Source organism: Epinephelus moara, chromosome 5, assembly GCF_006386435.1.
Source record: "Epinephelus moara isolate mb chromosome 5, YSFRI_EMoa_1.0, whole genome shotgun sequence".
NCBI classification, from domain to species: Eukaryota; Metazoa; Chordata; class Actinopteri; order Perciformes; family Serranidae; genus Epinephelus; species Epinephelus moara.
Genome location: NC_065510.1, coordinates 3,938,556 through 3,961,522, shown reverse-complemented (window position 1 = coordinate 3,961,522; position 22,967 = coordinate 3,938,556). Strand labels below are relative to the sequence as shown.

Genomic DNA, 22,967 nt, shown 5'->3' with positions numbered 1-22,967 from the left:
TTTCTACATGTTAACATGGCCGCCTGTGGGGACTGACTCTCTCTTGGAGCCAGCCTCAAGTGGACATTAGAGGAACTGCAGGTTTTTCTCTTTCTGTTTGTGTTCAGATTAAACAAACATCCAGTTACATCACATTAATCAGAGGAGCTTCAGAGGTGCTCAAAGGTGTATTTTCAAACTTTGGACAGAACCAGATGAGCTGTGTCTCCTTGCATTTAGTCTGTATGCTAAGCTAAGCTAACCACGTCCTGACTCCTGCTTTATACTGAACACAAAGACACCAGATTAATATCCACCTGAGGATCTGACTGTGAGAGGGAAAGAGAGGAAGGAGACTTCCCAAAATACCATCAGCTGTGGGTGTGATGACGCAGTCAGAGAATCGTCATAAGGTGTAAGAGTCAGCACATTGATGAACTTTAGTATGTTAAAAATCAGTCCAGTCAAATCATCATATGTTAGCATGTTAGCATCCAAAACATTACATGCTAGCATGTGTTAGCACACTATAATAAATTTAGCGTATTAGCATGCTCACCCCAGGATCAAGCTCAAAGCACAGCTGGCTGGTGTTTAAAGGAAAATGTAAAATCAGTTGTTCTGCAGCTGACGCTCAAATCTCAAATGTTTGAGTGTCCTTGAATGCACCAGCAGTAAGAGTTTATTAAACAGCCTCTCAACTCTGACACTGGTCAGAGGTGGTGACGTCATCCAGCACCAACAGCAGGTCACTTCCTGCACTCACCACCAGATGTCAGGCTTCACACATATCTAGTAAACAACAACAACAACAACAACAAAGAGAGAGGACCTCTCCTCAGCACACTACATGATGTTTAATATCTGACTGAAACCCTTCACACAGACCGTTCACAGTGTTTCTCCCTCTGTGACCTGCAGACACCTCCAACCCCTTCACCCTCAAACTCTGCTTCTCCACCTCCTCCCATCTGTGAGCCAGAAACAAGATGGCTGCCACAGTTGCCACCTGGTCCTTCAGGACGAACTGGAGAGGACGTTTTATTAAGAAGAAAAAGAGAAAATGATGGACAGACGATTTGAGTTGTCCCTGATGATCTTCTGTGTGTTTCTATTAATTTGAGCAGGACGTGACGGTGGTGACAAGTCATTGTGAGGAACACAAGCACCTTAATGACTGAGCAGCAAACTCAATGAGTCACTGTCTGATGAGCCTCCTTTAAAACATGAGTGATGTCAGCAGCCTGACAGGAAACCTGAACAGACTTTTTTTCCACCTGAACAGTTTTGTTCAATCGCACCTAAGAAATCAAATCAAAACATGACTTTATCCTCCACAAAAGACCCTTCATATCCTGCAGGTTGAGATATCAGCTGTCATTATGTAAAGAATTAGTTACAGTGAAACAGCTTTTTAAAGGGCGACCAAAACCAACCCAGTCATCAGAATAAATGTTGGCATTTCTGCAAACCACGTACACGTTACATTTGTATGGTGTTGTGTCGCAGAAACTTTTAAACAACGCTGTGGTAAACATGTGGAAGGTTTAGGCACCAAAACCACGTGGTTATGGTTTGAAAAATGTCATGTTTTGGCCTAAAAATACCTGGTTTGGGGGCAAAATCCCAGCTGGACACGCAGCAATATCTTGGTGAAAAACACCCTCTTTTTGTGGTACTATCGCAGCAGGAAGTGCAGCAATATCTTTGTAAAGAAGAACCGCTTTTCATGGTTCTCTCCAGGCAGGAAATGCAGTGATCTCTCAGTAAAAAATAACTGCTGTTTGTGGCTGTCTGCTGACAAGTAACGAAGCAATGTCTCAGTAAAAAACAGATGCTTTTCATGGCATTATCCTGACAGGAAATGCAGTCATGTCTTGGTAAAAAAGAAACCGCTTTACATGGCTCTCTCTACGGCAGGAAGCGAAATGAATGTGGTTCTCTGCGGGCAGGAAACATGGTGTTATCTTTGTAAAAATCAACTCCTGTTCATGGCACAATAGCAGCAGGAAACACAGCAATGTCTCCGTTAAAAAGTGCTGTTTTTGTAGCTCTCTCTGGGCAGGAAATGCAGTGATGTCTCAGTAAAAAAACAACCACTTTCCATGTCACTATTCTCACTGAAAAAAACAGGAACGGGTCCCAAAAGAACATCAGCCACATTCGGTGGCTAAAGCCTCTGAAAATGCGGCGATGACTCCTCTGATCGGGAACAGTACACTGCAGCTTGGTGTCTCACTTACGTGTCTCTCCATCCACCTCCTGATGACACAGTCAGCTCATACGCTACGTCACTTACACATGATTTAACTGTAACATATTTGTGGAAACACACGATGCCAACATCACCTCTGGTAACTGGGCTGACAGAACTCAGGGAGGAATCTCTAAAACGTGTAAACCAATCAGATGACAGCCAGGAACAGAGAGACATGTCTTTATGTGACAATCCTGAAATATCTTTATTTTTTTAATATGTCGTTTCATTTGTTGGGCAGAGTTTGGCTTTTATTCTGTGTTTATTTCATTGATATTAAAGTGGTTTGTTTGATTGAACTTTGCAGTTTAGGCTGAATCAGCATATGTTTGTGACAAAATGAGCTCAAAGTTCAGTCGTTTTATTTGTTTGACTGATTTTGATTTCAATGTTATTGATTTTTAAATGATTAATGGAGACAAAAGGAAAGACATTTTGTTCAGATGAGTGTGTTTTGATCATTTTAAAGTGACTGTGTGTTTCCTCTACAGCTGCACCTCTGAATGACTTTTAAACAAGAGGCTGCTGATTCTTGTGTTACTGAGGAACTGATGAATATTATTATGGTTTATAGTTTCCTCTGTAGTTATCAGTCGAGACAAGAAGAGACACAAAACCACAACATTATTAAATGAACCTACGTTTACAGAATAATTCCACTTTGGGGATAAAATCCTTTTTTCATTTTTGCTTGTTTGACCTGTGGTCGGAACCATCTGCAGTCATCGAGTAAATCCATGGATGTAATGTGAATATTTCTATGTGTTGTGAACTTCTGTTGGATATGAATACACAATGTCTTGGCCCGAAAAACAACATGCTGGAGTGTGTAGATTTAGCAGCACTGAGCTCCTCTGCAGACTCTGACCTCTCACTGCTCTGCACAGGTGTTGGCTGTAAATACTGAAGGTGCTCACAACATGAAAACGAGCAGACTAGATGTAAACTGGTGAACGTTGTGCTGATTCTCAGTGACAGGAAGCAGGAATATGATCTGCTTCAACTTTTCATCACCAATCATCCAAGACTCTGCAGCTGGTCTAGTGTTTTCATCAATAATTCAGTGACTAAAAGATTTCAGATCTGAATCCTCTGTGAGGAGCTTCCATCCTGCTCCACTCTGCAGCGCAGCAGACGTGTTCACACTACGGACTGCAGCTCAGTGTCTCACCTGTCTCTGACTTTTATTTGAATTTAAAATATAAGTCCTGTTTGTGCTGCGACTTGTGGCTGGAAAATAGAACACAGATTCTTTCGTTTTTGCCTCCGCACTGGTCACAGCCATGGTGACCATCCGTCCGTTCGTCTGTCTAATTCTCGTGAAAGCGATATCTAAAGATTCCCTTAAAGGGACCATTCACCCCCAAATTAAAACCCCATATTTTACCTCTAACCTGTAGTGCTGTTTATCAGTGTAGAGTGTTGGAGATATCGTCTGTAGAGGTTGTTGAGTTAAGGCCAAAAACAGATTTTGTGAGGTCACAGTAACAGTGACAAATCTAACCAGTTCATCCTCGACTTCAAGTGGACGTTCGGCCATAAGCGGAGATATGGGATGGGAACCTTCAAACATCAGACATAAATGCCAAAAGCTTCGGCTTTGGATTAGACTCGTGGAGATGTCGGATCAGAGACTCGTGAAAAAGATGTTTAATTGGGACACTCCCACTGTCACCCCTGGGCTACTGAGTTGAAGTCATTATTTTATTTGAACTTGTCCTTTATTTCCAGGTTAGTTTGTGATATTCAGGAGATTAGGACTGACATGTTTTGCATGTTTAGAGAAAAATGGTCTGTTGACATATGGTATAAACCAAAACTACGAACTTATCGTCTCATAAGGAACAGCGACAGTGTGGAAGCTTATGGGAAGTATAATCTAAACAACAGACAGATATCCCTGTGTGCACAGTTGTGCTCAGGAACGTTACCATTAGCCGTAGAGACTGGAGGGCGTAGCGCTGCCCCAGAGGAGGACAGAATCTGTTTTTGTTGTGTTATTCAGGTGAAGTTCAGAATGAGGTTCGCTTCTTGTTTCCTGTATATAAAGACATAAGGAATGTAATTTTCAGTAAAATGACTTCTGTCTATGTTGATTTCTTTTGGTTGGATGGTTATGAAAAATTTGAGTTTTGTCTCAGAATGGGAACCTTTTTGTGTGTTGCTGAGTGTTGGAGATGTCAGCCGTAGAGATTCTTGAGTTGTGGCCAGAAAACATGATTTGTGAGGTCACAGTGACCTCTGACCACCAAATTCTGATCAGTTCAATGTTAAGTCTATGTGGACATTTGTGCCAAATTTGAAGGAATTCCCTCATGGTGTTCTCGGGATACCGTGTTCATGAGAATGTAACAGACCTTGACCTTTCACCTTTGACCACCAAATTCTGATCAGTTTGTCCTTGACACAAAGTGGACGTTTGTGCCAAATTTGATGAAATACCCTTAAAAGGACAGTTCACCCCCAAATCAAAAATACAGTATGTTCCTCTCACCTGTAGAGTTATGAACAGTCTTGATAGTTTTGGTGTGAGTTGCAGAGTGTTGGAGATATCGGCTGTAGAGATGTCTGTCTTCTCTCCAACATAACTGAACTAGATGGCACTCGGCCTGTGGTGCTCAAAGTGCCAAAAATAAATTTGAAAACTCAACAACAACGTCTCTTTTCAGAAATCATGACCTGGTTACCCGAGAACTCAACTACCCTCCCAACTGTATCATGGCGCAGAAAGAAGTGTGCATCTGCTCAGGGACAAGAGGCTCGGGCCTGTGACAGAGCGGGACGTAAACATTGATGGCGTCCTCCTCAGCTGAGCTGTAACGTTAGCTAGCTCATTGGTGCGAGGTGAGCTTGCAGTAAAAGCATGCTTCCTTCTGTGCAGTGATACAGTTGGCGGATTTTTGGTAGAAAGAAAGTAGTTCCTACATGACACTGCTCACAACAAGATCTGTGGATTGTTTTGAGTAACCAGGTTGTGATTTCTGGACGGAGACGTTGCTGTTGAGTTTTTCAAATCTAGTCTTTTTTGGCAATTTCAGCACCACAAGCCGAGTGCCATCTACTTCAGTTAGGCTGGAGACAAGGCAGACATCTCAGTCGAGGATGCAAACTGCAACTTGACCGGCTGGCGGAGGTATAAAACCACGAGGCTGCAATTCTAGTTCATTTCTGCTGTATTGTCTTGTGGTGATCATCACAGTCTGAGACCAAACACGCAGGTTGCCTAAAAAATAAAAGTGTGAGCAGATGACAGTTGAAGGCTTCATGGAGTGTTTCAGCTGCACATGTCTGCAGCTCCTGTTATCAGCCTGCTCTGGTTACCTGCAGGCAGAATGCAGGCAGCAGAGAGCCGGTCTGACCAGCCTGTCATCTGATAACACGCCACCACACTAACATCCAGGTGTGAAGGAGACAGAGTGTAATCTGATGAAAGCAGCTGCTGAGGACGTCCTGTGACACACAAACACAGAGGAAACCAGGTCAAGGTTGGAACATGCAGCTACGCTGTCACTGAGAAAATGTGCAGAAATCCCAGAATGCACCAGGTCGGGATGGATTCAGCAGTTAGCGTGAGACAGGGGAATCAGCTGACTGTCTCCTCTCAAATCCATTTTCTACAGATGAGTCATAAGGATTCAAAGACAAGTTCCGACATTCAGGCTGAATTAGATCTGGTTTGGATTAAATGATGTTTAGCTCCCAGTCTGAGCAGAACTCGCACCATTAAAATCACTGGAAGCCAAATACATTATTTTTATACTGTTGCTCCAGGGAGACCTCAAGTGTCGTAGCTTCAGTAGATGACAATAAAAGTCGTTTTCCAGTCCCGACAGAACTGATTTAAAGCTGCACTGATCAGTGACTTGTTTTATGTGAAACGATCACCTGACTGCAGTCTGCTCTGCTCTACGGAGCTTTTTAGCCTTTTTTAGCCTCTTGTTTTTGTTTTGCTGCACACTTACTCTGTGGCCTTTTACAGCTTCTCTGTTTTGGTTCAGTCCTGCTGCTCTTATCACATTTTCCAGCCACAGCAGACAGCAGTTGTCTTGCTAAAGCTGCCTCAGATTTGTTCTCCAGCCGATCTGAGAGGGTTTTTAAAGAGTTCAAGAAGGAGGAGAAGTTTCTCAACACATGAACTTTATCACAAACATTCACCATCAGCACATCTTGAGGACACATGGGGTGCGTACTGAATCGCATACTTTTTCTTTTTACCTTTAGTAGGTACTACAGTGGCTCTTAAAAACTATGTTGCACACAGTATGCACACAGTCCTGTCTCATCACATCACACCATGAACTCTGACCCTCTTGCTTTTTTATCCGATACCTTGGAGTTAAAACAAAAGCCACTCACTGAAGAGATGAAGATCAACCCAGAGAGAAGTTATCACTGCACAGACTGAAGATTCTTTTTTTGTAATGTTCTTATTAATTGTGTTTTTTAATAAATAAAAAAGAAAAAAACTTACAGCCAAATACTTACAGTACTTAGAGTAATAAGTGCTTGTGTAATGCAGAACAAGCACAATGTACACAATAGTTATATTTTTCCTTTTGTCAGACTTTTACTTTTTTTTCTTCTTTGTTATTATTTTTATTTATTTTTTGTTTTGCAAAGCGTTTAATTTACAGGTCCATCTACGTCCCAATGCCCACCCACGGTCATGCACTCTTTGCTGTGACTGAAAGACTGAGATTGCTGATACAAGCGGCCGAAATATAATATAATATAATATAATATAATATAATATAATATAATATAATTTAACATAATATAATATAATGTAATAATATAATATAATGTAATATAATATGATATGATATAATATAATGTAATGTAGTATGATATGATATAATGTAATATAATTTAACATAATATAATATAATGTAATATAATGTAATGTAATATAATGTAACATAATATAATATAATGTAGTAATATAATATAATGTAATGTAATATAATGTAACATAATATAATATAATATAATGTAGTAATATAATATAATGTAATGTCATATAATTTAACATAATATAATATAATGTAATGTAATATAATTTAACATAATATAATGTAATGTAATATAATTTAATATAATTTAACATAATATAATATAATATAATATAATATAATAATATAATATAATATAATATAATGTAATAATGTAATATAATATAATGTAATGTAACGTAATATGCAGCGGAGTATTATTCTAAAGTAGCAGTAAATGGAAATACCCCAGTAAAGTACAAGTACCTCTGATGTGTACTTAAATTAGTACTCGAGTACATCAGAGAGGGAGTTGAAGGAGGGGGCGGGGCTTAAACTCAGTACTTTAGGACCTCGCGGACACCACCACGGCTTCGTGTTCTGTGACGTCAGGGCAGTCTGCTGCAGGTCAAGAAAGATGGCGGCGGAGGAGAGCAGGTTGAAGCAGCGGAATCATAAAAACAGCATCTTCAAAGAAGGTAAAGAACTCCTCACGGACCGAGGGTTAAAACGGTGTTACCGACGCGACACGTGACCGCGGGGTTACCGTGAATACGCGGTGTCCGTTGCCGCGTGGTTTGTAATGAAATGACACTGCAGGCTGCTCCGCTTCGTCGAATAATCGCAGCTCCTGTCGTTTCGCATCCCGCTGCGAATACAAAAAAAAAACATATCACCGGAGATGTCACCGTGTCACCGGTGACAGTGACCGCGGGGGGAGTTTAAACCGACACCGACTCGTCCCCGCTGTGTGCGGTGTATTGTCCTGAAGCAGCCGGTGTGAGGCGTCTTGTTAAGCCGTCCATCTGTCCTCACCTTCAGCCCGATGAGTGTTTGTTGTTAGCCGAGCAGCTAACGGAGCTGCTAGCCTCTTCCAGCTAATTCTTCATTGTTCTGTTGTTTCTAACAGCTGACAAACGGCTCCGGTAACGGCTCGCGGGCTGCTAACGCTAGTTAGCTTCCGTTAGCTGGGTAACAGCATGAAGCAGGCTAAGTTCAGTTTGAGCTCAGCTAAGCTAGCACACCTTGTGAGTGGACACCAGGGAGGCTCAACAAAACTGGCTAACAGATACCAGCTCTGAGATACTAATGTTCTTCATCATCATCATCATCGACCACTGATTTTTCAGGGATAAGCTGAGCATGAAGCTCCGAGTTCACATCCACACAGGCAGGAAGGACACACAACATGTGAGAACAACCGCACTGTAACGATGAGAACACCCAAGGATTAGGGACTGTTCGTTACTTATGAGGGGGAGTGCATGCCAGATATTATTTAAGCACTGCACAGGGACTTATGTTTGGTGTTTTGGCTCAGAGGAGGGAGAGTGCAATGGTTGTTAAGTTTTAGGACTGGATACTGTTAAAACCCTTTTTATAGCAATGAATATTTGTTTTTCAGCCAATACTGGCGAGTGTCAAATCATTACTTCATTCAAGTTTAAAGGCGGATTTTGCTCCTTCATAAAAGTTGTAGAGACCAGACGGTGAATTGTGGTTTTCACTTATCAATGTATCATTTTCTCAAAATCATGCGTAATACTACTTCTCATTGTTATATAATAGGTGAACAGGTGAAATCTGTATTTTTCCACCAGTCAAGTTCATTTTTAATAACTCTTGTACTTACTTTATCACTTTTGTTCCTCTACTAGGCGTGAGGGGTGGGGAAATCGATACAGCATAGTATCACAATACTTTTCTGTGGCAATTTCATATGGTCACACAGTGCCGAGCATCAAAGTTTTATGACATAACTTAGTAATATTACAAAATAAACTTCAGGTAGACTACTTGAATATTATAATCAGTTGCTTTCTCAGTCCACTACAAATGTTTTTTGCTGCAAAAAAAAATGGCTGAAGTGAGATGGACAGACTGAAAACTCAATTTTATGAGATAATACAGATGTTGCCGATGTTTTTGTTTGGGGACATTATTTGAGTTGTAAAAAAGGTAATTGTTGAAGTTGAAAAGAGGCAATAAATCGGAATATACTGAATTATATTTTATCGCAACACACATCGAGATAATATTGACTCGTCGAGACTAAAGTGTTGTGATAATATGGGATCGTGGAACCTCTGGTGATTCCCAGCCTTGTCAGGCACTGGCTTTTGCTTTTCACTCCTTAAACACTTTATATCTCGTATATTTTGATACTGATACTGAATATTCTGTTATAAAAATTAGGCCCAGTGTCTGAACCTGACCCGGGGAACTCACTGGTTGTTCTGGTTGTAACTGGTCTGAGAACGTTAATTGTTGTTACTGTAATTGGAAGCCTTCTGTGGAACAAGAATTTCACAGATCTCGGACAGATTCAAAATGATAATCAAAATAATGCCAATAAATAAAACACTAAATAGGGAAATAAATCTTAATTCTAGTCAGCAGCTTTGTACAGACATTTTCTAAGTATTTCAGCTGACAATGTGAACAAAATAAACAAAACAATCTCAGCTGCGGTCAACATCTTTAGTTCAAGTTTTACACCAACAGTTTCTTAATCAAAACGATGACAACAGACAGACTTTGATGATGTGGTGAAGTAACGTGGGGTCATTTACTGCCGTTATTAATCTGTCTGATGTGACGAGGGCAGAAATCATGTTTATGGAAGAGAAAATGTATTCATAATATTGACTTGTGTTATTAATAGTCACGTTAACAAGCTGTCTTAACTTTCGCATTAGATGAGGCACCTATACAGCTGAGTGTTGAAGGCCCCGATCACAGAGAGCGTTTTGCAGCGCGAGGCGCACTGCACTATTTGTTTGTTTCTTTTAATTGGAAGCCACGAGTAAAAAACACTTGCTGCACATTTTTATTGTTGCCAGGCAACCACCCCATCACCCCCTTACCTTAACCTCCTCCTGTGTGATCCGTCTACGGTTTATTTATCGTATGTATCCTCCAGTAATCAGTGTGTAGCTGCTGCCATGTTGAGGCAGAGGGTACTGTCTGTAGCTCTGGTTGAGGGTGAGAGGCTGTCAGCAGATAAACAGAGATCTGTGTGGGTACATGAGACCCTAAAAAAGAGGCTGGATCATGGGGAGTACCACCAGTTGGTCCAGGAGCTTCTCCTCCATCATGGACGTTTACAGTACTGCACTTATCTGCTGTTTTCTATTGAGATGGTGCTAACTGTGCTTTGTAAAGTCGTATAGCTCTGGGTATCCAGCAACCACTACCACCAGTTTCTCCATTGTTTACCAACTGTAAACTTGTTGTCGTGACCACCACAGAAGGCCCGCCTCTCAAATCATCCCATTGGACAATGGGAGAAAAGTGGAAATGACATGGGGCGCTTTTCGGCTCTGAGTTGAAATTTTTTCAACTTTAGAATTCAGAGCACTCCAGCAAAAACACCAGGTGCCTCGAGCGCAGAAACACGAGGCTCGTAGCAAGTTTCATTCTCATTAAAAACGATTACAAAAAGCCGCCTCCAGCTGCTAAAACGCTTTCTGTGTGATCGGGGCCTAAGAGCGTTTAAGAAGCTGGTGCTGCTGGTGTTGTTGCAGCTGCAGAGAGCTCCGCTGACTTCATGTGTGAAGAACTGCACACTGTGTGCTAAGACCAAATGGGGCAAAAACTGAGCCATGTGTCATGTGATGTATACACAGTTGTACTGGTGTGGTTATCCGATTATTCCAGATTCACATTTTGAGCTCTCCAAACTGCACCACGCTGCTGCAGAATGGAGGAGAGTTTCCCCTGGATACTGATGAACTCTGAGTCTTACAGATCTGTTGTTGCATGCCGAATCAAAACGGGCATTTTTGTAGATTTCTGTAAGGCGAGTGTGTTTCAGAGAAGTATGTCACTGAACTAACAGATTTGAGATTATAGTTTGGTGTGTAATTTTGTTTTCTTACACGAGGAAAGGACATAGTCTGTCAGATACAATGTTAGGGGTGCACACAGGCTTTTCCTCAGTAAGAAAAGCCATTAATAAATAAACTGTGCTGGGATAGTTATTGTTTCACACCAGATTCACATTTTAAGACTTGAACTCTCCGTTGTGTAAATCGCTGCTGCACAATGAGGAAGAGCTGCAGTTTGGTCTTGTAAAGTTAAAGTTGAGAGAAACGTGGCTCATTCAACTTCACAGTCCTTAGTTATGTGTTCATTTAGTCATTTCCACTCCGCACACCACCTGCGAGTGTCTCTTGAGGTCCAACAAACATGTCCCCAGTCCTGTAGGTGAGTTTGGACAGTACACCTCTCTGTTGTGAATGCAGCCGCTGTTTATGCTGCTGATAGTCCTGTTCAGCACTCAGACACTTGAATAACAAGACATTTGAGCAGATCTCAGACCAGATCCCTCCCCTCTGCTGGCGGGTGTAATGATGCAGTGACTGATGGAAGAGGATGACTCCATCAGAGGGCACTTCTCTGATATGAGGAAGTTTAGCCAGTGTGATATGACGATACAAGATTCCACTGGCCAGCTTGACCTGTTTGATAAGGAAAATACGTCTGTGGTGTGTTGAAGTAATGAACCAATCATGTGTAAAACTCACTGAGGTGTCACCGCAGCGGGCAGAAATACAAGACAACGAACATGACCACCTGAGCCACTGAGCTATCCAGTCTATCTGAAGTGTTTCCTGTCGCTCAGTACGTTTCCATCCACAGTGAAGTGGAGCTACGGTCCCAGCTGAACGAGGACATCTAACTGGCCTACTGTCCTTGTCCCAGTATACAAGCACGGGAGGGGAATCCATTTATTGAGCCAAGTATGTGTGACTCCTCTACGATAGGTGGAGATATGCCCCCTTTCAGCTTGTTAGTATTGGACCTTTTTCCTGTTGACCTATTACGTCACAGACCAAACAATGGACAAACAAGTTAGCTACGGTTAGCTAGCAGCTAACTGCTACCATGGTGGACAACTTTACAGCTCTGTACATTTGGTCCGTCCAAAAAGTCTCGGCTCTGGATGTAGATTTCTCCATGTTGTTACCGGCTTCTTCTTCTCTTACACATTTAATGCTATTGGACTTCCGGGTCAAAGCCCGGGGCGGAAACTGTGGAGCATGCTCAGAGCGCCTCGGCCAGTTTGGGTCTGATTGACTGTATACATGCAGCAGTCACATGATCTGGGTGTGTTAGTCCCACTGTGAGAAATTTGATTTAATACGATTTCTGTCAGACTAACATTTATTTATTTATTTATTTATTTATTTATTGTTTATTTATTCAACAGGGACAGTGCACAGCTACTTAGCTGCATTTCCTGTCCCTGTTATATGGCGGCTGATCTCGTCGTCTGTTTGGAGGGTAAGGTGCTCCTGGACCTCACTGTTTTCAGTTTGTGGACATTTTCAGCTGCTGTTCTTCTTCTTTGAGTTAGCTGCTAACAGTTACCTTTTTAATCTCCCGCAGTGGGTTGCACACAATACCGTCAAAAACGCCACGCCTGCGCAGCCCATGATCCTGTCCTGCCTGCTGCCCCAGTTATACAGACATTGTTGTTGACTACCTCTGGTCTCAGCTCAGAGGCGAGACAACTCTGTCCTCCCATTCCACGATCGTACTTTTTATAACGATCACCAAGGTGGAATAACCTTGTGAAATTCCTGCCTTGAAGAAACGGTGACTCTGAGTCCACTTCTTACGAACCTGTTCATCAAGGATAGCTTAAAAACCCAGCAGCTTCATCATGTAGGTTTTTTCACGACTTACCTCATCGACAGCAAACTGTGACCGTATCTGACTTCACACTATGATAATTACGGCCAAAGTTTTCACTGTAAATGGTGTTATGATGATGAACTGTTGGTAAATACATCCATTACAGGCTGAAATAAACCAGTTATACCAGTGTCAGAGTATACTGTGATATGTCAGTTGACAGTTATCATACTGTGTACGTTATCTACAATATTGGGGAAAAAAATGCAACTGACAGAGAATCTCACCTTTACTTTACTTTACCTTATTTCATCTTTATTTTACTTTATACACATTAAAAAAAATGGTTTCAGCCCTTGTGTATACCTGAAGCAACTTTGCTTTTTGGTGGGAATGAATCAATGAATCATTTGAAACTGCTGAAAATGCCCGCCTAGATTTCCCAGCATTAAAGGTGACATTTTTTAATTCCTTTCTTGTTATTTTTCCTCCCTGACCATCGGCCCAAATTCAGTTCACAATGATGTAAATCAGCAAATCTGTACATAAGAGAAGCTTGAACCAGTTCATGTTTGATGGTTTTGCCTGACAGATAACTTCAGAGTTTCTGTTGATGGACACTGAATTTCTACTGTATTCAAGTTCTTCATTTATCATAAGCATAACAGAGAAGCAGTTGTTGGCAGTAAAAATCTGAAGTCTGAGTATTTTGCTGTGTGGAAGTCTTTTCCTCGGGCTGTTCATGTGCTGCACAGAGAGAACACTGGGACACTGAATTAACCGGATCACTGCTCTTCTTAAAAGCCTCCGTTAAGGCACACATCATCGTCCGAAAGGCGCCTCACAGCAGTTTGAATGTGGACCTGTACATTATTTACATCTTCCCCAGGTGGATGTGATGCTGTATGTTTTAACCAGCGAGCTGTCTGCTGGATGTGATGGAGGCCGATCAGTGTTGTTGTGTTGTTGCCTGCAGAGCTCTCACATGGCTCGAGCAGCTCATCGCTGACCTGAATGAAGACTCCTCTTCCCATGAGGCCGCAGGCTGCTGAGGCCTGTTCGCTTAGCTGTGGAATCACAAGACATCGGAGTGAGCGCTGGCATGTAACCACGAGGTCACAGGTCCAATCCCCTGAAAGTGACACATAGTGACTTTGCCTCTCTCTCCAGTAATGTAAATGTTACACAGATGTTTGCAGCACCTGATTTCAGACCAGTGAGTTAAAGATGACAAATCCTTTTCCTCCGACCGGTCAGATGAAGGCAAAAGCACCTTTAAAAAAAAAAAAAAGAAAGAAAAAAAAAAAAAAAAAAAAGAAAAGTCGAACACATCTTGACGAAATATCCAGACGGCTGGAGCACAGTGAAGTGTGAATGCTGCCGTACAAGGAGAGCTGGAGGCTTTGCTAGTCCACAGGTTAAAACTGACTCTGCAGAACAACACTGACTGATGGCTCTGTCTATTTACTGTAAACCTCCAGCCAGCTCTGCCATCCCATAATAGCAGCCATTCCCCTCAGCCTTCCTCTTGGCTGAGCTCCTGTGAAGCTGCACTAACTGGAGGAGGTCAGTGAAGTTTTTCCATCCAGCAGCCGCTGTCACTTCTGAACATCAGACTTTATTGATCCCTGTGGGGAAACTGACTGCAGTCAGACTGCAGATCCCAAAGACCACGTCCACTCTGATGCAGAACACTTCTTCTAAGTGGACTTATTAGGGCTTCATGATGTGAAAAAAATTGCCACATACAATAAAGTTGAATGTAGCAATTAGGGAGTCATGAGAACCAAGTACCAAGTCGGCGCTAAAATTCTTGCAACGTGACAGTACTGTCCTTTCTTTGGAACTGTAGGTACTGACGGCAGCATATTCGCCAACAAGTGTTCTAGTCTGCTGTTAAATATCAAAGGAAGAAGAAGAACACATAGCAGCACGCAAGAACATCAACATGTGAGAGATGAAGTGCAGCTGCAGTGACAGCTCGACCTGAACGCCAGTAGTGTGACGAGGCGCTGAGCGTCGGTTCCCTACTGTAAATGTTTTTTTTTGTTTTTTGTTTTTTTACGCGCCTCTGTGCTCGCAATAGCCATGGCTGGAAGCGTTACGTTTTGGTTACATACGTGTGTATTTATTTACATCCGTTTGTCCCATTCTCATGAACGTGATACCTTAAGAACGCCTTAAGAGAATTTCCTCAGACATGGCCCAAACGTCCACTTGGGCTTAACACTGAACTGATTTGTTTCTGGTGGTGAAAGATCACTGTGACCTCATACATGTTTATGGCCATAACTCAAAAATTCATACACTACAGTAATTATGACAACTTGGCACAAATGTCTAACAGGATAGAATAATGAAGGTCAAAAGGTCAAAGGTCAGCTTGACTGTGACATCATCATGTTTTAACGTCATATCTCAGGAACAGAAGGGGAGACATTTGGTCAGATACTGAATTGGTGACTCTAATCTTGAAACTGTGCTGATTGTATAGATCTTCTGTGTGTGAAGCATCCATGTTTTCACTGACATGGATGGAGACTGTCAGAGACACTGGACTGGTGGGCGGAGTCATACAACCACAGGGTGGACTGGTGGGCGGAGTCATACAACCACAGGGTGGACTGGTGGGCGGAGTCATACAACCACAGGGCAGTAATTCTAGTTTCATCTTTAAAAACCAGAAGCAATAACCAGTTAAAGCTCAGCGACCGGTGTGTTCATCAAATCGGCTGCAGGATTGGTTTTGAGTCTTCTGCTCAGTCAGACTTTAAACACAGCTCTCTCCTTCAGGTGGCCACGGGTTCAAATCGGACACGTCCCCGATGAGGCGTGAGGAGGAGGAAGACGACCTGCTGGAGGAAGAAGAGGAGGAAGAGGTGGGCGTGGCCAGGCCGGTGCAGATTGTGGTGGCGGATGAGGAGGAGCACTCGTTCTCCCTGCAGGAGGAGGCTCTGGAGCGACTGCTGCTGCAGGAGGAGGTGCAGGACCTCCACGTGGTCGTCGTCGCGGTGGCCGGAGCTTTCCGCAAGGGCAAGTCCTTCCTGCTGGACTTCATGCTGCGCTTCATGTACAAACAGGTACCCTGTCGACTGAAGTCATGTGACACATGTCTCTGCTAATGTGCATGCAGCTCTGACTTTGAGACTTTCTAAATCATAGGAATTATGTCATGAGTGAGTCTTCATATCCGCCCCTGGCTGTTCATGTACATACAGTCTGTACTTTACTGCTCTTTGCTCTTCTGGTTAGATGCTGATTTCATCCTCTGTACTCTGCAATCACAAAGGTTAATCTTAAATGTCATGAGTCAGACTCTCAACCACTGAGTTATGATCATTTCAGTTCTGCCATAAGGTTCATTCTTGACTTTGCACAAACAACCCAAACTCTCTTTTCTGGAGCTTTTAACTGTATGGCACATCATCTTCGTTAGCGGATGGAAATGTTGACGGGGAAACTCAGTGACTGTTGGCAAGTGTCTCCTAAATAAATTCAGTTTGTTTTTAAGTCCAACTTTTCTTAGAGAGGACCTGCTCTGCTCATATTCAGGTTCATACTTGTATTTAAGGTTTCTACTGGAACATGTTTACACACTTATGTTCAAAGAGACACCTGATTTTTCTCATCCTGTCTGTGTTCACCCTCTGCCTCAAACGCTCTGTTTCAGCACAAATAACAGAGGACTTTTATTGTGAAGAATCTATAGGAAATTAAATGTGTTATGACGATGTGTTAAGCAGGGACTCTTAATTAGCCTGATTGGGTTGAGGTGTTTAATTTAGCCAGTGTTTCCCCCTCGTTCTGCTGCTGTGAAATCTCTGCATACGCAACTCATTCGCTGTTTCCACGTTTAGCGTCCAGAGTCGAGGACGAGCACGAATTATAAATACAACAGCCAATAGTTTGAAGGCTGATCTGAGGAGCCGAGCAGTAACTCTCTCTGATGATGTCACATCCAATTTTGTTTGCTTTGTATATGCTACCCCTTGGAAACATTATCAACAGGTTTGAGGGTGTATCTTATCATATGTACGCAGATGATATTCAGCTGTATTTTTCCTTTAATCCTGACAGGACTGACAGTCTGAATGTACTGCATGACTGTTTGTCTGCAATTAATGACTGGATGGTCAACAATTTCCTCCAGCTTAACGCTGCTAAGACGGAGGTCCTTATTGTCGCTCCTGACTGTACTGCTTCTAGGGTGGCGAGCTGTATTGGGTCCCTGAATTCAAATATCCGCTCTGACCTGAGAAATCTCGGAGTTATTTTTGACCAGGCCATGCACTTTGATAAACACATTCACATGTTGACCCGTACATGCTTTTTCCACCTTAAAAACATTGCAAAACTGAGATCTGTTGTATCACATGCTGAACTAGAAATGATCATTCACGCCTTTGTGTCATCACGTCTGGATTACTGCAACTCTCTTTTCATGTGTCTCAGTAAAACTCATGTAGATCGCCTCCAACTGGTGCAGAATGCCGCTGCCAGGCTGTTAACCAAATCACCCAAAAACTGCCACATTACTCCTGTCCTGGCCTCCCTACACTGGCTTCCTGTCAGCTTTAGGATCCAGTTCAAAATCCTTGTTTTAACATTCAAAGCCCTTCATGATCAGGCACCTGAGTATCTGTCTGACCTGCTGCATGTATATGTTCCTAGTAGGACACTTAGGTCTGCCGATCACGGCCTGTTGGCAGTTCCTCGCACTAGGCTTAGAACTAGAGGTGACCGGGCCTTTGAGTCCATTGCACCCAGACTGTGGAACGCCCTCCCACAGATCTTGAGAGCCGCAGCATCGGTTGATATCTTTAAGAAGCATCTTAAAACCTATCTGTATAGGCAGGCATTCTTTAACTTGTCTTAAGTGATTTAGTTTTGCAACAACTGTTTCATTTTTGTGTCTCTGTATGTGACCTGTATGTTTGTATGTATGTATTCTTGTTTGTATTTTAATCCTGTGAAGCACTTTGTGAGTCCTCTCTGTGAAAAGTGCTGTACAAATAAATTTTACTTACTTACTTACTTACTTACTTACTTACTTACTTACATGGTGAACAATGAACCTGTGTAGGCTTCATCAGGAGGAGAGCGAGTTAACTTGTAAGCAGTCAGCCAAAACTAAATGACAGAAGTTACATTGAGTTACTGTATAACAAATATGATTATATTATATACATTATTATATACAGTATAAAGGCTTTTGAAGCAGTAACTAAAAACTATGTCTGACTGAATTTGTGCTCGTTCAAAGGAAAAAAGAAATCATTATTAAAAAAAATTTTTTTTAATAATGATTTCTTTTTAACTTCGCATAAAAGGGGGAATAAATAACAACAAAATAAACAACAAAAAAACATCTGTCAGTATCGGCCCAAAGTTTCACAGTCGGTACATCCCTCGTATAAATACAAACACTAGCTAAATGGACCTGCGTCATGTGTGACGTAGTTGAACAGAACACTTGTTAGATTTATCATGTTGCCTTAGAAAGGGGCAGATGTCCTCACTAAAAACAACAGAAGCTAAAAGAAACGACCTCATGACCGTTTTTCTTTTAGTTGTAAAATCAGTTTATAATCTTTATATCTAAGCCCTGTCTTTAACTGAACAAACAGCTGCTGCAACAGCTGGAAAAAGCAAAAACCAGTCATGTTTTTACAGCTACAGTGTGCTAGAAGTTACTGAAATACAACGTTGGCCCTGGCTCTGCACCCTGAACTGAGGTCGCCCTTACGTCACTTTTGTAGCAATAAGATCACGTTAATTCTCAGCTGAGTTTTCACTTTTATCCAGTTCAGGCCAAAGATTTGCAACGAAATGAGTTGAAACAAACAACTACTGTCAACGCTCTGTTCTTCAATGCTGTAAGCACATACAGCCAGCAGCAGCAGTGACCCACCGTCCGACACGGCACACTGTGAGGACAGAAACAGAGGGCTCGGTGGGGACGGAGCACCTGCTGCAGCAAGCCAACACGCCGTCTGTGGTCATTTTGACTTGACCAGCGGACTTCACTAGAAGCTGAACCAGCCGTCGGCCATTTGACCAGCTGAGTGTCAGGTGACACCATCAGCTGGCTTGAGTCCAGCTCAGACCGGCCAGTTCACACCGCTGACACTTTTCTCTGTGACGATCTAAAATGGTTTTGTCTCGTCATGAATCTTTGGTCTGAACTGGACTTTAAGGGGAAATTGACTGGAAATCCACATTTTAAAGCCCCCAGACCTCCTAAACCGTTCACATCTTTGTCACCTTTTTCAACCCTGATGAGTTTGCACCTCTGGGTAAAAGAAATGCAGCACACTATGACGTCATAATGTAGCCAGAGTTGAAACAACAGTTTGAGTATTCAGAAGTGAAGCCTGAGGCTGTACTCACAGGGAATGTTGATCTATATGTTTACGTCACTATTTGAAACTTCGTACATGTTTAATATGAACATCCTTCACTGGAACGTTACATATGAGACAGAAAAACATAGAAGGTCCCCTTTAATCCAACACTGAACACTGCAAGAGGTTTCAGTGGCTGTGATCCTTAACACGGAGGACAAAGTCCACCGTCCTTGCTCTGACGCTAAACCACCAGTGACTTGTTTCAACACACGTGTGGGCATGAGAAGAAAGTGAACCTGCTCTTCTACTGTTGAGTGTGACGAAAGAGTTGTAAAAGTACAGTGGCTAAATTCACAACAGCTCTATCTCCATGGTAACTGAGCAGACTCGTTCTGTGGATGAGGATCATGTGATACAGTTAAAATCCCTCAAATATTTTAATCATATTTGTTCAGTGTGTTCTGTGAGCATCAGATGGCATAAGAGCACAGTTGAAATGGTCTGTGGCGTCTCCAGCGGTTCAGGAACTGTAAAAACTGCCTTGAGTTTAGCCTGACCGCTGTGTGTTTTACGGTCAGTGTGTAGTTATTTGTCCAGAGAGGATTTAATGGATTTCAGTCAAAGTCTGTCAGCACAAAATGAAATCTTCACCTGAAACCATAAAAACACTGACAGTTGACGTCCTGTCGTTGGGACTATTTTAAATAAGTGAACCCAGTTTACTGTGAGTTTAGAAGAAACCGTGAGTGTGTGTGTGTGTGTGTGTGTTGGTCTGTGACTTAACCTTTGGCCGTGTTAATCTACGGTAAGCACTGAGGAACATTCTGGAGAGTTTCATGACGCTTTAAAGAGGATTTTAGGCCGTCACAATGGCGGCTCTGTGGCTGGGCCTCCGCAGAGCTCACTGCTGCTTATTCCTCACATAAAGGCCATCTTTATGTGAGGAATAAGCCCCGCCCACACAGGTCAGGTCATGGTAGGGCTGCTTTTTAACACATCTCCTGCACAGGTCGCAAACAGAGCCTGGAGAATGAGATTTTCAATGAGGTGCTAAAGGTCACTTAGTCGTGTGTGTGTCGGACTAAATGGAAAGGCTTCTTGTATGTCACGTCATGTTGCATTTGTTTCTTAAAGGTTAACCAGTTAGTGACCCAGATTCTTCCCCCATTTGTAGCGCCCCCTATGGATGACGGCATCCATAACATTCACCTGTGACACGGGCCAGCACTGAAAGAGACAAGCTGCCAGTCTGGTTCCATAAGCAGTCAGTGTCAACAAGAAAGTAGAACAAAACAGATTTGTGTATCAGACACATTTCCATCATTGACAGTTTTTTTTTTTTTTTTTAAAAGATCCAAAACGATGGAGAAATACTGTAACACAAAACTCTCATATTGTATGTTTGCCTAGAGAGTTGTTGGTGGCTATAATCATTCCTCCTGTCCAAGACTACACCAAGCGGATCCATTGTCCCACCTGCGGCTTTTTCCTTTTTAAATAGCTTCTTTTCCACCAACATTTCCAGTAACTTTTGTTTCCAGGAATTTATTTACCTGGATAAAAGAATTCCTGGTAATCTGTGTGGTTTGTGTTTCCACCGCACTGCAAAGTTCAGGAAAATGTATTCAGAGGAGGCTGATGACATAACGGGGAGTGGTAAAGGAATCTGCACTACACCTCCGGTCCAGAGGTTGTTTCGGCGTGTGCCCTATATTTAGCTCCGCCAACTTGTCGGCTATTCTTCCATAGACTTGGTCGTGTTCCACCAATCAGTGTTCCTCAGCACACAGCCCTGCCCCCCAAGAATTCAGGGAATCTGAAAAGTCCTACCCCCCTACTAGTTACTTTTTTCAGGGAAAGTTTGGGGTTGAGGGAAAGTTTTTACCCCGGGTAATTTCGGTGGAAACACGCCAAGGTTTTTCAAAATCCTGTGTAAATGATAAAAGTTCCTGCGGTGGAAAAGGGGTTCATGTTATCGTCCCTCACACTGGCTGCTAACCAGGGCCTTTGGTGTGTCACACACTTAAAGTCCCACGAGCAAATCGGCGACAAATAGGTTCCCCTTGAAGGTTTTTTAAATTAAATAAAATTACATTTTTGTAAGCAAGACTTTGCCTCTGTATTAGAAAACGTGTGTGCACAACATACCGATACAGCCAATTAAAATTAATTCGTACCAGCTATGGACGTCATGCAGAAACATTCCACCATAAGACTCTGAGACAACATCATCTTCTCTCTACTGCTGACGGTGTTGAATTTGCAGCTCAGCTCACAGATAGTTAATACGACACAGTCTCTGGTTTTTGTTTGATATCTAGTGTCAGTGTCTAGTGTCAAAATATTGTTGCACATTTACGATCTGTCGTCAGCGCAGTGAGCTTGTTTTTTTGTTTACTATATTACAGGAATGCTGCTGTCACACTGAATGTCCTGCTGAGCCTCGTTTAAACTTTAAAACTTATAAAAAAAACAAACAAACCGAAAACAAATCATCGATTATTCGTTTTGAACAGGCAAATCTGATCGGACTAACTTAACTCTGAGTCAGGTACAGCCCTACAAACCAAAGGCTGCCTAAAGGGAACAAGTCAAAATAAAAATTCCTACTGTTAGGTGGATCTGTTCTGTACACACGACTTCTACTGCACGTCTGTCCGTTCTGGAAGAGGGATCCCTCCTCAGTTGCTCCTCTTTTCCCTGTTAAAGGATTTTTTGGGAATTTTTGCTGATCCACTGAGGGTCTGAGGACAGAGGGATGACGTATGCTGTAAAGACTCTGAGACAAATTGTGATTTATGATACAGGGCTTTATAAATAAAATTAAACTGATTTACGGTCTGTGAAAAGGCAGCATTTATATAAACACCAACCTTTTAACAAACCGGAGAGAAAGACGGTCTGTGGTCTTAAACAGATTGATTGCTGTTGTATGTCCGACCACCTCCTCCTGTCCCTCAGTGAATATTCATCACATGAATTTAATAACATGCTTTTATTTAATCCTGAGTGTGAGGCCACAGTCTGTATTTAATATTACACTGGACTAGCGACCGTGTGACGACCCCTCCGCTCTCCTCTGGTCTCTGTCCAGTCGGACTCTTGGGTGGGCGGCGAGGAGGAACCTCTGACCGGCTTCACCTGGCGAGGCGGCTGCGAGAGGGAGACCACGGGCATCCTGGCCTGGAGCGAGGTGTTCGTGGTGGAGAAACCAGACGGCTGCAAGGTCAGGTCACAGGCCGACGCCCAGTCAGCGTCTTCTGTTAAATCCTCCTTTAAAAACATGTTTCAGGACGTGTCGTGTGTTCACAGTAATGCTGCGAATGACACTGAAGTTAAAGAGCTGTGTTGTCGTTCCTGCAGGTTGCAGTTCTACTAATCGACACACAGGGGGCGTTTGACAGCCAGTCCACCATCAAAGACTGTGCCACGCTGTTCGCCCTGAGCACCATGACCAGCTCCGTTCAGGTCAGCGGTATTTCACAACTCCAGCTGTGCCGTTCAGTGTCAGACATCACAATCGGAGTCCTGTGTGTGTTTGTGGGTTTGAAGTGATAAAGGTCTTGATGTGACGGCACCAGGTGACTAACAGGTTGAGTTGTTTTGCTGTGTGCGTTTCAGGTGTACAACCTGTCCCAGAATGTCCAGGAAGACGACCTCCAGCACCTCCAGGTCAGTAACAGCCTGCGGTCAGTTTTACAAACAGCTCCCAGCCTATTCTGCCTTCTCTCCAACCAACCGATACGGGGT

The 22,967-nt window shown here is 42.7% G+C and overlaps 2 protein-coding genes across 4 annotated transcripts in view; both read left to right on the top strand.

Moving 5' to 3' along the window:
* LOC126389835 (heterogeneous nuclear ribonucleoprotein L-like) overlaps positions 1-3,318 on the top strand; it is a 28,517-nt gene extending 25,199 nt beyond the window's left edge. For both annotated transcript variants that reach the window (XM_050043770.1, XM_050043769.1), the window contains exon 13: positions 901-3,318. In XM_050043770.1, the coding sequence (XP_049899727.1) occupies positions 901-956 (56 nt within the window). In that variant the 3' untranslated portion in view covers positions 957-3,318. The remainder of the gene's footprint in view (positions 1-900) is intronic.
* A 4,266-nt stretch (positions 3,319-7,584) lies between these two features.
* LOC126389822 (atlastin-2-like) overlaps positions 7,585-22,967 on the top strand; it is a 28,554-nt gene continuing 13,171 nt past the window's right edge. For both annotated transcript variants that reach the window (XM_050043747.1, XM_050043746.1), the window contains exons 1-5: positions 7,585-7,706; positions 15,664-15,950; positions 22,312-22,443; positions 22,581-22,685; positions 22,839-22,889. In XM_050043747.1, the coding sequence (XP_049899704.1) occupies positions 7,646-7,706; positions 15,664-15,950; positions 22,312-22,443; positions 22,581-22,685; positions 22,839-22,889 (636 nt within the window). In that variant the 5' untranslated portion in view covers positions 7,585-7,645. The remainder of the gene's footprint in view (positions 7,707-15,663; positions 15,951-22,311; positions 22,444-22,580; positions 22,686-22,838; positions 22,890-22,967) is intronic.